This window comes from Aphelocoma coerulescens, chromosome 1 (genome assembly GCF_041296385.1).
Source record: "Aphelocoma coerulescens isolate FSJ_1873_10779 chromosome 1, UR_Acoe_1.0, whole genome shotgun sequence".
NCBI classification, from domain to species: Eukaryota; Metazoa; Chordata; class Aves; order Passeriformes; family Corvidae; genus Aphelocoma; species Aphelocoma coerulescens.
In genome coordinates this window covers 113,980,427-113,995,257 of record NC_091013.1, presented here as the reverse complement: position 1 = coordinate 113,995,257, position 14,831 = coordinate 113,980,427, and the positions used below count along the sequence as shown (strand labels likewise).

Sequence of the window (14,831 nt, the reverse complement as noted above, 5' to 3'; positions counted from 1 at the left end):
GCATGTTGCCTTGATGATTACTCTTGGATTGATATTACAACTATAAAACATCTTTTAAAAGTATCCAAGAACTGGAAATTCCACAGAGAAGCACTTGGATTTGATTTTGGTCTGCTCACAACAGACATCAGGGCAGTTCCATTTCCATTTTTTAGCATGTAGTGATAATGCAGTTTCATATTTAGTTTCACACTGCATGAAAAATTACCTCCTTCCATAACCACATTCTGCTGCTACTTACTGCCCGGTTGCCTTATTGCCTCTGAGACTCTGAGGAAGATATCCTGTGTGGAAAAATTCCTAGCTTTAAATTAAAAAAAGAAAAAAAAAAAGAAAAAAAAGATTATTTTCATACTATGTTTGTACAGCCTCTTGCTTGGAGCTGGTGTGGTTCTGCTCTGTGATCACCACGCATGTGAACATGTACAGTTTGCCATTATTCCAATTCTATGGGGACATACTTAGAAATCTGTAGGAATCCAGCCAATAAAGTATGAAACTGCTTGAGGTTGGGTTTGGGTTTTCTTTTTAATCCTGTTTGTTTTGGGTGTTTTTTTTTTTGGGGGGGGGGGGGGGCTGGGGAGTGTTGAAGGGAGGGGTATAATTTTTACTTTTTTTTTCAGATTATATTATAAAAACGTTTTTCCTGGCTCTGTATCTGTCAGACCTAAAAACCAAAGAGCTCTCTGAGTTAGAACAGATGCTACAATCTCCTCTGTTGATCTTAAATCTGTGAGCTTTGAGAATTCACAGCACTAATTGTACCACCAAGCCTGACTAGTGGGATGAAACCCTAATTAAATATTGCTTCAGAAAAGAAACAAATACTGTGTAACCCCTAAAATGGGCACTGTGGACTACTATGCCTCATGAAAATATCGTGGTAGTACTTAAAAAGCTCCAAGTCCAGTCTAAAATAGGAATATTTTGATATAAAAAAATCTAACAGTTTGGTCTACCAGCTGGTTGCAGATGCTAGGGAAGGTTTTCCAGCTATTACTCAGCTGCAGCCTGTGGATGCTTCACCTGGGTAACAGCTCTGACCAAGACAGTCCTGTTTAGAGATTTTGGAAAAGAGGCTTGGAAAATACGTCTGCGATTTCACCATGGTCTAACATAGGTTTATCATAATTTTTTAACACACCATCTAAGAAACAAGCTGAGAAACAAGCAGAATGTAAAAATAATGGCAATGAAAGAAACCAGCATAAAATCAAGAGATGGCAGTTCTTGAAAGAGGGGTGATGAAGATTTACTCGAATGTCTAATGGAAAAAAATAATCTGAGGAACTGCTGTTTGAATCTCAAATTGTTTGACCTTCTGAGAAAACCAGACCTTGGATAAGCCAGTAGGAGACTAGTGGGAGAAAGAAGAAGTAAAACTTAGAAAGTTCTACTTTTCCTACACAGTTTGAATAAATCAGACACAAATTAGATTTTATGTTACTGCTACAGCTATAAAGTAGTACATAAATGAACTGGCTTTTAGCTTGTTGTCATAGGAAACTGCTTTCAACATTAGACAACGATCATTTTTATTATCAGAGCTGAATGCAAGTAAGCCAACACAACTATATTTAAAGTGTAAGTCTACCCTTATCTCCTTTGCCCCTCACATATTCTATAGCTTTTCCTTGCTTTGTTGTTTCTTTCTTTGTCAGTATCTCAGCCTGCCAAGTTATATTAATCAGATTATGTGAAAGGAAAATAAAACCACAAGGAAAGAACTGGTAGTGTTGAGCATTTTTTGACAGGAAAAGCTGTAAGGACTACAAGGTCTGTCCAAGTAGTTTCTGCATGTAAGCTGCCTAAAATGAAACAGTTACTCTAGTAGGGTTGTGGTTTTCTTCTTAATAGAGACTTTAAGGTAAAAATATGAAAAAAAAAAGGAAGCAATGTAATTTTTTTAGCTAAGATAGCTGTCAATTATGCTATTAAATAGAAATATTCACACTCAAAGTCATAATTGTTTTCAAAATGATTACATCCTCAAACCCTTCCTTATGCCATTGTAAACTCCTCTTCTAAATTTAGCTCCACAGATTTCCTTAAAGAAATCTTCATTTTATACCGGAGACAAACCCAATAAAAGCGAAGTGGATTATAATAAGGCACGGATTTCATTCCCATATAAATGTGTGCATTCAGTGGCTTTGTGGTCACCCTGACAAATAAACTCTTGATCTCCCCAGAGCAGCTGCCTGGGAGCAGCATCATGTCTGTGCTGCACACAACAACTTCTGGAGATGTTTTTAGGCATTGCTATATAAAGCTTTGAACATTCTGGTGCAGTCATAGTCCAAATGAGTCAGCTGAGCCTGAATCACTCTGATATGTGCCATCGAGCTGAATGGATCTGTCTTTTGAGATTGGGATGCTCTGGCAGTGTTACATTTCCACCTATTTGGGTGGTAGTGGCGAGATTTCAGTCTTCAGTAACAGGTCAAAACGAACAAGTTTTATAACCTCTTTGATTTTTTTGTTCCTTGATAGAAATAGGATTTAAACCAAAAAAACTGTTCTGTTTGTGTGTGTGGGTGATTAACATAATGCCAGCCCATGGGAAGGTTTTATGTACATTTGTGTGCACAAGCTTTTTCCCTCTGTGAATCTAGAAACTGACTTGAGGTGACTTCTCCTAGACTGTTAATCACACTCCCTCTCCACCTACAGGACTTGGAAAGATTGGCACAGCACTACCCAAATTAACTTTACACTAACAAAGAATTTCTCCACTGGAGGCATCCCTTGTTTCATTGTTGGGGCAAATCCACAATCCTCTTGAGCCTCTTCCCAATCATGAAGGGGAAAAATTGCATGGATCCACGCACAGCTTTCACAAACAACATTACATAAATCTGATAGAAATACATCTACTTATAGAGTGGATAATTATTCTTTCAGTAGTCCTCCAGATTTGTTTCTTCTCATACATTTTATCACACATTCCTGATCACGGTTATTAGGCTTTAAGACACCCTTGACAAATATATAAAGGGCAATATTCCTCACTGGCATCAAATTATGTTTAGGGTTTTTTGAGTTAGTAGGTAATGTACCAGTAAAAGAATAATTAATTCCTGAAGGACCGAGCACAAAAACAAGCATACATTTGTCTGAGAAAGTGAGAAGTTTGACTAAACAGGAAGTTTATGAATTATCATGCTGTCATCCAACTGGATCAGTAGCTTTTTTCATGTTGTTTACTAAATGCCAGGCAAATTAGGACAACAATGAATCACATGGTTCCAGAATTAACCAATGAGTTCTGGAGAAATTTTTTTCCCCCATGAATTAAGGCTTTTGGCAATGAGGAGGTACAATAATCAGAATGCAAAATGCCTTGGATTCACAGATTCTACTGGCTTTTTATACCCTGCATCTTATACCTGTAAAGACATCTCCTGTGACTGGATGAGGAGCAACAGATCCTCAAGGTGGACTATATAAAAGTCACGCAGAACAGAGGAACGTCTTGTAAAAATTACCTGAGGAGATTGTTAAGTATCAAGCAATAATTTTAGAAAAAAAGTACTGAAATCTGTCTAGAAAGTTTTTTATGTCAGCTATGGGGAACTCAGTTCAAAGATATTATTAAATAGGATACACTACCCTACGATCTGGGGAAAACTTCTGTTTCTTTAAGGCATGATCCAACAAAGCAAGACAAAGAAAAAAACAACAAAAAAGTTTTGATGTTTGAGACTATATGGATAGTTTCTCAACTTAATGTCCCTATATATTCCTTCATGTCAAAAATCTTATTGGAATACAAAGCAGAGGTGTCAAAAGAAAATACATTTATGTGGTACTTTTTGCTCAGCCAGCAACCGATGCTACTGAGAAATCTGACCTTCTCTGACACGGCTCTTGCCCCGTTTGTACCTCTGGGGGGTGGGTGCTCTGACAATGGAGATGAGGTTCAGTCATGTACTGCAGGATGGCAGAACTCCACCTTCACAGCAGGCACTGAAAGTTTGTGAATATTATTTGGTTTGGGGTCCATGAAAGATAGGGGATGAGGAGACGTAAGGAAAGCACCTTGTCCATTTCCCTCTGCCATGGGAATCAAGCTCTTTGAATGAAAGCCAGGATGAAGGAAGTCATAGAACAGAAATAGCTGAATAAGTGAAGTCACTGCCTCCCACGCATTTACAAAGTGTCTCCGCTAAATGTCTTTGCCACTAATTCAGGGAATCATTTTCCTCATTCAACTTGGAAAATAACTCTTCATCAGAGTCATACTGACTTCTTTTTTGAAAGCAAAACCAAAGAAGCTGGTGCCTTCAGCTTCTTTGCAGAGCATATCTATAAATTTCCTGTCTTTGTCCTTTGATCTGTCTCCATTTGTGGTTGTTTACCAGGGTGACACCCCCACACCCAACCCCCCCTCCATTAGGAACAGCACTCCAGTTGTCTTCCACTGTTGGATAAAACACCAATTACTTTAGCCTTGTCCTCATTATTCATGATTAATTTCTTTATTTTGGCCTTTCATCTAGTGCATTTCTAAACACTTTGCTTTGTTAGATGTCTCACAACTTGCTCATTTCATTTTGCACCTGCTTTCATGACTGTTTTCCTGTTTCTTCCACATTGATATCCTCTATGATTTATGTTTAGAGTAACCTCTTGTTTTGGTGTTTTAGTGAGGTTTGATATCTCAGACTGTTAAAAAAACCAACCTCGTTAGTTTATTATGTGTGTCCTATTTTTTCTCTGCATTGGGATAAATTACCATTTTCTTTCAATTACTCAAGATTTTGAGGAAACAGACTTCCCACACTCATTGGTCCCTTTGATTATCTGGCCAAAAGACTCTATCTACCACTTCCTTGAGGCTGAAGTGGTCTCATCTTTTCAGCCATTTTGCTGCATTCACTTTTTTCTTTCTGGGAAAAGTGAGTGCTCATGTTTTAGCAACTGATCACCCAATTTTGCTTCTTTTACTTTGTATTAAAGCAGCATCTCTAAGTGTAGCATCAAATTACATGCATTCTCCCATGTGCTAGAGCTGAAACTCAGAAGAGAGCTCTCCTGTTTCAGACCTTTCTATTGATGCTGGACACACAAACGGTGAAAATGAACACTCCACAGGAAAGAAAATGAGGCCCTAAACTGCACTTAGGAGGTGAGTCAATGCATTAAAAACATCAGTACAATCATATCAATGATATAGGCATGACCACATAACAAGCAGAAGAAAACAATTCATGAGGGTCGGCAAACATCAGCACAGCACACCAAGAGCATCGTCCTTCCAGGATGTGAGCCCTCGGAAAGCTGGAAGCTCCTGGTGCTTTACACAAAACACTCTTTTATAAAGACATGATAATTCCTGTCATTCTGTTCCTTTTCAAGAAATGCTCCTCTTGCAGCTACTTAGACCCATGAACACTGTGCTATTTTCCATGGTCTAGCTTTCTTTTTCAGAAGGAAAAGGACTACTACAACACCTCCTCTCTTCATTAAAACGACAATGTCCATTTCACATTAAAAGTAATATTAAAGATTAAAAAATATAATTTTAGGTTTGTTGTCAGTTTATCACAACATATTAAAATATCTGTGCCCTGTGGAGGAAGAATTTAGGTGATCTGACACTATCACAATCTTTATACAATGGACTTGCAAAGTGAGCTAAGGTTATTCTTGCAAGTTAGGCAGCTCACTGCAACTGACTAATAACAACACTTCCAGCAAGAAAAGATTTCATAACTGTCTTAACTTTCCTGGCCTAACTGCACCTCATCATGTCAATGCTTGCAGTGTGGTAAAAGAATATAATTTCCTCTCTTCTTGTGCAATATAAAGCTTTTAAGAGGCCACATAGGAACCTTCTGCCATTTCATTTACCACGAGAGATTTGTAGCTACCCAGAAGATGATAATCTGCAAAACCTTCTGCACACATCTTCCCTATTTAACCGTTATCTGATCAGCTACTGAATAAAAGAATAAAATAACCTTTATATTTCACTCATAAAGAAATGAAGCATTACTAGAAACATTTGAAAAGCTGTAACAAAAAAAAAAACCCCAACAGATGGAGGTTAGGAAGGGGAGAGAGAACTTTTAGCTCATTTACTCTAGCTCTGGTGAGATAACAACACCCCCAAATTAGGAATGCCTTAAACTGCAAAAGGCTAAGAGGGGTGATGCAATGCAATGCCTCTTTGTTACCAAGCAAGATTTCATCAACAGAAATTCCAGTGCTGAGACACCTAGCTTGTTTTAAATGGTAGCACCCAAAATAACTAGTCTTAAAAGGTCATGTTTGTTTAAAAATAGCTTGCTTGCATTTTACATTAAAGTTAATTTACTAACCTTAAAAAATTAAATGCAAATGTATACAAATAATTTAAGCATCCTGTCAAAGTTCACATACACACTGCTAGAGCAGCGACAACATTCAAGGTCATGTGAAATCCTTCTTAACCCACGTATCACCCTGTGGATTATTCTGTTAAATACAAACTGAACTAAAATGCTTGCACCCTCTATTTAGCAAATTCTATCCTTGTTTAAAAAAAAAAAAAAAAAAAAAAAAAATTAAAGCTCTAATTTCCTATTTATCATGTGCTTTCCAGGCCATAACAAAGAAGGATACTGTACCTCTGATGCTGGTGGCTGTTGCCGATGTGGTTGTGCTGGCTGTTAAGGCTACATTGGTTGTGACTGTTGCAGTGGTAAGGGAGGGGATGACAGTAGTGGGAAGCAAAGTGTTGAAAACATCTGGTGAGTGGAAAAAAAAATATAAAATAAAATCATATCATGCAAACAAAGGAGAAACATAACAGTGGTTTAATTTGTAAATACAAGTATGTTGAAAATGACTAAATTAAAACATGATTAACATAAATTATTACAGGTACAACAGAGTACCTTTAAATTCTTGACATTTATCACTCTCAATTTTTATAATCAATCTTTGAGCACACAGAATTTAAAACTCTGTTAAAATGACGAAGTTTCCACAGAACTAGAGAGTGACAGTTTAAGTGACAAGAATCCATTCTTCGCTGAGCCATTTTAAATGTCTCACAGTAGAAACCATATACAGATGAAACATGCTGTGTCAGAGTGGGAGATGAAAAAAACAACACCATCATGCTAAAATAAACACACACATGTTAACGAGAAATGGCTGTATGTTAAAACACCCACTTTCAGACAGACTCAATGAAGGGAAAAAGGGGAGAAAATGCTACTAACTATAAGAGCTGCTTTTTCCGGATTGCTTTTCTTCTTCCCACATATTTGCTTAAGACACAGTTGTCTGCTAAGATCCAGAGCAGAGTACATTTCAAAATCTTTACCCTAATTAGCAGGCACAGTCATCATTCAGTCATCCTTAATGCTTACAACGTATTGTTAGTACACATCAGTATTTTTCTAAAACAGCTTCGAACTAAAAATCAGAAATGCTAATAATATTACTGATAAAAAAACCTGCCTCCAAGTCAGAAAAAATGCATGGCCCTGATGACAGCATCCTATAAAACCCTTCAGGTTTTGCTCAAGCAAGTGCAGGTATGCCAGGATTAGGAGCACAACTGCTTCGCTGCAGAGGAACCAACAATGCCTGATGCAGAATGCTCCAGTACAGAGCAGAACATAATCAGATGTACACATAGAAAATACTTTGATTACACTGCCAAAAGCAATAAAGACCAATAGGACTTTGCTTATAAGGTGATTGCAGGTTTTAAAGAACAAGCAAACAGAAGCTCTGAAGAGAACTACATAAAAGCACTTCTGTGAAGACATAAAAAGCATCTGACATTTTTCAGATTATTTATACCGCAGGTTTGAAAGGGAAGGACTCATTTCTCAGCAGTTGATGGTAAGTAACCCATTCCATACTGATTTCACTGAAAATATTTCTGAAGGGTGCTATTCAGTGCAATAAAAGAGCAAAAGTCTGACCCACAATCTGTCTTCCCTTGCTGTGAAAAGAAATGCAATTGGTCCCTGAGTACCATCAATTCTGACTGAAATCAATGGAAGCTGAAGTAGCTCAGAGCTTTTCAGTATTGGGCCCAGCAGAACACCCTTCAGACACAGGGTCCTTGAGTTCAGCATTGCATAATTACTCTCTTAAGGCTTCAAAGTAGCATGCTTACCTTATTTCCATGCTGGACAACAGATTATTTTCCAAGTTTAAAAGTTAGTTAATATCTGTAAGTCACCTAGGATTTTCTGTACTCCTCTAGTTTTGATAGAAACCACCACTATCCTCTCTGGAATCTATACTTGTGTGATGTTCTCTTCTGAAGCCACCAGAAAACATCATAAGCTCCATCTTTCATCTGTTGTACACTGATATTTATTCTAATTCCCAGTATAAAATATTCTCCAGCCAGAAAAATTAGAACAGGCTTTTAAAAACCCCCACCAGTGTAGCCACATTAATCACCAGGAAAAATGATACTACTACCTGGAGTGTGACTACCACAATAATGAAATAGAACTGAGTATAACAAGCATTAGAAATAAATTAACATGTTGAAAAGATACATGCCACATGTACTGATCTATGCAATTTCTTCTCATAAAGGGAAACTCATTCCCTGATAAGTCTCTGTTAAAAATTAAATCAAATAGAAAAAAAAACCCACCTACTTCATCAGGAGAGCAAAACCTTGTTTATTAGGAAAGCTTTGCACATCATTCTTGTACGTAAAACCAATTAGTGTGACTCATGGTCCCATTCATTATCTTTCTTAAATATACCAATTACTTAAGACTGCAATGACAAGTTATGGTTTTATGACAGTGCTATCCAATCTGCAAGCACACTGTTTACCTGTTTCACCAAATAATGGCTTAAATGAATCACTGGTGAACTTAGAACTTTCTGGTTTTTCTTCTGATCAAAGTATTTCAAACAAGATTTCTTATTTTAAATGAAAGGCTACCTAAGAAGCAATCTAAGTAACAAGAACTAGGATATGTCAGTTTTTTAATATAATGTGATCTCCTCAGATTAAGAATAATGAAAACTTGTGCAGAAATTAGCTTCCTGATGAAAGTCATAAACTCTGATGCCAAACAGCAAAATGGAAGCCTGGCAGAAGTCAAAGAAAAACATATCAAAAGGGATGCAAAAACAAGGGATAGACTTCAGTTTCTTTCTTTGCAGAGTGAGGTGAAATTCACTGTGCAAACGACTGCAGTCTGTCTGCTTGCTCACAGCATTAAAAGGACTTGCTCCTAAAGACCAGAGCACAAGAGAGAAACCAGGAATCAGCAGCCTGAGGAGCATTACATTGCCCAAGCAATGAAATCTGGACTCTAGAAATGTTTGGTTTGTACCAGCTTAGGTTCAAGGCTCTGCCCAGTGGAATGACTTCATTAATAACATGAGAGTCTGCAACAGGAATGTGCAGAGTAACCAAATAGCTCATAGCTCTCCAGGCAACACTTTTTGGAATGCTTGCACCATATCCTACCCTTAAATCCTACTTTGGACAGCCCAGACCCAGGCATAGCATTCTGAAAGGATCCCCACATTCAAAAAACTTGGATGTATGGTGCCTGCTGAGTCTGACAGAAAGGCTCCTCCCACCAGTTCTTCCAAGATTTATGGATTCTCATGAAAACTTTGTCCTTGCCTTGAAAAGGCTTTTGCTTAAGAGAATACAGAATATGCAGTTCAAGAAATAAACTAGAAGTAATGTACAGTGCTCCTCAGTCTCTCATCATGCATTGCAGGTGTAGGAGGTAAATGGGTTTGGAAGTTCCCAAAAGCACATGGACTACAGATACAAAAAAAATGATACTTAACCACAGAGGCTTCTGTTTAAGCCATATGGATCACTGTGCTTCATAGAGGGTGTGCTGCTCCATTTTATGCCAAAAAAGGGAATTACAATTTAACTTGTTTCTAGTCCTGTAGGACTTTTGGTCATTTTTTTTTAAAAGCAAGACAAACCTATCTTGTTTCACCAGTAAGGAACACGTTGTCACCCAGAACTCCTTGCTGGCAGCTGCTCAGAACATGCTATCACAGGGACTACGTAGATTTGTCCTCGAGCTTTCTGTCAGGGAGGATCTTAACAGAATGGATTTGCAGATTTCTGCCCAAGAAATCTGTGTTGGAGTGAAACTTAATTCCATTTCCTTGTCTTGCAGTTTCTGATTCTAGTTGTACACAATGTTCAGCTGAAAATGAATTTTTGTTTATGTCTCTCATGCCACCAATTACCAAGGATCATTACAATCAAGGGACTTTGCAGAGTAGAACTTTTTAATTCAAGTAGCCATACCCAAATCACTGCACCAGGCTGCTAGTTCAATAATACTAAGGTATTAATCCTTAGCCTCCTGTGAAGCAGAAAATAGCTATATTTTGCAGATGGGGAGCCAAAGAAGATAGAAAAGCCATGCTCAGAGATCTAGAAGTCAAGCAATAATTGTCTCCATTAATTTTGAAACCTCACTTCTAAACTGGATGTTTGTTGACAGACCAGATATTCAGTGAAAAATCCAATAATGTAATTAAGTTGGTATTAATTTCATCATCCTGCTAGCTTTGAAATACAAATAATTCATGGAGAACTAATTGTTTCCATAAAAGCTGTTGGAAATAGAAAAGGGGTTGACCTTCATGCCAAGGGACAAACATGGACTCTTTGTCACTTATGTTCCACAGGTTATACATGTGAGGCTTGAACAGGATATTCAGTAAGAGAGACGGGCTCCTGACCTCTCTAGTGGCACAGGGAGGCTTGAGCTGAGCTGCAAATGCTCAGCCAAGAACCCTCATTTCAGTGAGGACCTGACATAATGTCAGAGCTCAGTGCCTGCGGAGAAGAGACTGAGGAGGGCTCTGGAAAGGTGTTCCTCATAGCCACTGCTGCCTGTTAACATGCCACAAGCTGGAGCCAGGGGAGGGCAGCCAGCAGGTAACCTGAAGGCTAACTCCCAATGGATGGTGGAAAAAGGGGGAACACCCAATCTGGGCTCGGTGTGGAGGCTGCTCTTCAGCAGAGGCACAGATGCAAAGTGCTTAGGAGTTGCAGAGCAGTGTTGTACAAGGTCGGCTCAAAGCAGTGTCGAGCCCCACCTGCTCAAAATTTCCTGTTTGCTTTTCCTTCTTTCTTGAATTGATGCTGCATTCTCCTTGCTAAGGCAGAAGACATCCATCCATTTAAGTGCAGGGAGCCTGAATAATTTACTCTCCCTGCCAATTTGGCCCTAAGCATTTTTACTCTCCATTTCCAAAGAAATGAGAAATGGTTCTGTTTGGTTTAGTGGGCTTATGTGAAAGATAGATCTGACCTATAGAAAATATTTGACTTTTTGGGTAAAAACACAACCGATATTTTGACATGACTGAGCACAAATCAGACAACAATAGCTGCAGTTGATAAAAATGTAAAAGCTTTTGTTTCAAGCCTGACAAAGGCTGACAGAAAAATTAAAGGACAGAGTGATAATGATGGATGGTCCTTGCTGTATTTTGACTGAGAATGAAAGAAATTTTAAGTGGTAAACTGAACTGAGTGATGACCTACCTGGGAAACAATCTCACTACTCTGTGAAAAATTTAATCAGTCTGTGGTATGTAGCACTAAATAATTTAGCAAGGTTTTAAATTCAAAGGGAGCTGCATTTACCTTGCTCCAAGAAAATGGGATTGAACAAAAGGATCACGCAGCTTGAACATCATGTGCCAATAGCTCCTTAGCACTTAGACTGAATGATCATGAATGCTCATGGACATGAGGTCAAGGGGTTCTTTTTACTAATTGATTCAGATTTATGAAACTCTGAAATGGCAATTATGTGCTTGACATTTTTTGCTAGCAAATCAGATGTCATTAAAAATGTCCAAACCCTTTTAACAAAAGCTCCATGTAGATCTATATCCTTAGTTATACCAATAAAGTCTTCCAGTGGATAAGTTCATGTTGCAATATGTACAGCTGGACTAAAATGGCTAAAAATTAGGCACTGGAAAGAACAATAGCTTTCTTTTCTTAGAGAAAGTTTTATACCTTGCTGGTTGGTTTGTGGTTTGTTATTTAGATTTCTTCCCTGTTTCAAAACCAACAGGTTTTAGTAGCAAACGAAGGAGGAAGAAGTATGAAAAATTACAGCAAAAAAAGACTGTTTCCTTCTGTTTTCAAAGAGCCAAGCAAAAAACTGGAATCTATACATCCCTGGCCCAAATTCTCTAATTAGAAAGTTAAGAATATAACTCAAAAGAACAAAGCCAATTTCAGTATTAGCACTTAGCACTGGAAGTATGGTGTCATCCCAAATCATTTAAAATGAGGGCCTGATATCACACTGTGGCACATTTTACAACACATGCTCTGACCAGAATTGCTTATGACAAAATAAAAAATGCGATGAATATGAAAAAACAAGGTGTAGTAGCAAGTTATTTCTGATTATGCCATCTCATTTGACACTGAAATATGAAGAAGAAGTTAGCTGCCCTAAATTTTCTTGAAAGAACTCCTGTAGTGAATATCTCATTTATTTTGTGCACCAGAGCAACAGCAGGACTCACAAAGACCACAGGTGTGTGAAAGGCTGATTTTCCACAAGTAAAGCCAGGTCAGGCTCAGGACAGATGAGAGAGCTGTCAGGAAACAAGCAGCTGTGGCTCTCAGGCAGCTGAGAAGGAAGAAGCAGTGGGATGGAAATGCCTCAGTGTGGTAGGAAAGACATGGCAAGGGAGGGTAAGTTTGCAGGGCTGAGAGCAGTGACCAGCTTCGACTTCTGCCCCAAGATGCATCTGCCCAGACCCAGGTCAGCTCTAGACAGAGCTGTGGGGCCCTGGGCCAGGCAGGCAGGACGGGTATTTAGGGTATTTAGGTAAAACCCACCTCTGCCACCTTCTGTGGGCACCCTAACAAGCAGAATATGCTGAGTAGAGGCAGCACCCACCCTTCCCCTTGCACAGATCAGAATCTGAGATTTAGTAGACACTGGGACTATGTGCTTTATAATGCTCATGGGTACTTGCTAAAAATTCCAAGAAAGGAAAGGTCTTTTTTTTTTTTTTTAAGGGATATTAAAACGTGACCTTTCTGCTCAGCACCAGATGTTGCCCCAAATATGGCTTTGTCACCTGGAGACTGGGGCAGTCTGCTGCACACACAGTTGGCAGAGCTGCACAGAGGGACCCCAGGAAACCTGAATGAAGCATTTCACAGGAAAGCATCTAACATGAACATTTGAGTATTGCACTGGTGGCTCATAGCTTTTAAAATGTCGGCTCTGACCTTTGAAGCCCTCAGTGCTTACTTTAGGGATCGTTTTGCTCCCCACAGCACTCCACTGAATTTGCTATCATCAAAAGCACTCTGACTGCAGCTCCCTTGAAACAGAGAGAGAAGTTTGCAATGAAGGCCTGGAGATGCTGGAACACGCTCCCATTTCACCATCCGTCAGACTCATTGTTTGTCACCAGCCCAGCCATTTAAAAAGCTCCCTGTCCCTGCTCCCAGTGAGGCAGAAGAATAAAAGGTGACATAATGTACTGTCTCACAATACATTTACCTATTGCTGTTCACTTTTGGTGGGGAAGATTGTATTATCTGCAACATTTGGACTGTAGGAAGCTAATAGGCTGTAATGCCTTATTTCTTAATTTCTATTTGTGCTAAAACCAGGTGACACACACAGAACATAAAGGGATAGATTTGACAAAATAACAACTTAACCAGGTGATTAGACATTGAAAATTATGTTAGTGCAAGAAAAATTTAAATTCTCAAGTAGGCAAATTCTTTAATACCGAAGAGTCTGTTTTCAGGCCCTCTAGGTTTTACTTTATTAATGGTTATTAGTGCAAGATTTACCTCTGAGGCCAAATCAAACCAAGTATTCAACAGTAAGATTAATCTTCGGTGTTCTGGAGTTATATGAATATAATACAGACTTCAAATTATTCCAGAAGTACTGTAAGGCCTAATTTTTTCCAAAACTTGGCATAAGTTTTGCCAGCAGTTGAAAAAAGTCCCTTCCAATTCAATAGTAGTAAAAATAACAAAGCCTATTATTTTAAAGAAGTCAACCCATCACAAGAGAGATAGAGATAGATGAGATAGATATCTCATTAAAGTAGCTACTAATACTGCACTGAAGCTCATGCAACTTGCCTGAAAGAAATTAAATAAAATTTGCAGAGCATGTAATAGGCTAAGAAAAGGAATTTGGTAATTTAACATTTTAAATAAATAAAAAGGTAAAGTTTTAGAGTGTTTTTTGACACCACAGCCTTAAATGAAGATGCTCTACTTATAAAAGGTATCTTGGTATATGTCCTGATTGTTCACAGCTCTACATTAACAAATGCAGAAACAGTAAAGAATGGACCTCTGCCTTGAGGATCTGTGAGATCATTTTTTGGGCAGTGCAGACCAAACTTTAGGAAAAGAGAGACAGTATTATTCCCACTTCACAGCTGGGGAAATGAACACAGAAGAATTAAGTGGAATGTCTTAAATTTTACATGGGAGTTCAGAACAGATCTCCTGAGGCTCATTTTAATCCTCTGCTAAAAAAAAAACACCAAAAAACCAAAACCACAAAAGAAAACAAAACCTCTCAAAATTGCATTTAAAAAAGCAGCTGTCCTTATACCTGCAGTGCCAATTTCACTGCATTCAGGATGAAATGTTACCACAAAAGCCACCAAACATCTTGTATGAATAAAGCCAGCACAATTTTCCCCAGAAGCACACCATTCTATCAGTATTAATACAGTTTTCTAGGCCCATTGCCACTGCTTAAAAATCACATTAAGGCTGTGATGTTCATTTTTATTCTTTTTAAGTAAGCAGACAAGCCATATTTCCTTGTTTTTCC

At 38.4% G+C, this 14,831-nt stretch overlaps 1 protein-coding gene across 21 annotated transcripts in view; it reads right to left on the bottom strand.

The window, feature by feature from the left end:
• Nucleotides 1–14,831, bottom strand: part of CADM2 (cell adhesion molecule 2) — a 589,213-nt gene that overhangs the window by 37,600 nt on the left and 536,782 nt on the right. For 18 of the 21 annotated variants that reach the window (XM_069024966.1, XM_069024958.1, XM_069024939.1 and 15 more), the window contains one exon: nt 6,615–6,734. The exons of 1 other annotated variant lie outside the window; for it this stretch is intronic. In XM_069024966.1, the coding sequence (XP_068881067.1) occupies nt 6,615–6,734 (120 nt within the window). Of the gene's footprint in view, nt 1–1,946; nt 3,489–5,727; nt 5,934–6,609; nt 6,735–14,831 lie in introns of those variants that run through there. 2 more of the 21 variants (XM_069025012.1, XM_069025106.1) reach the window with 2 other exon arrangements.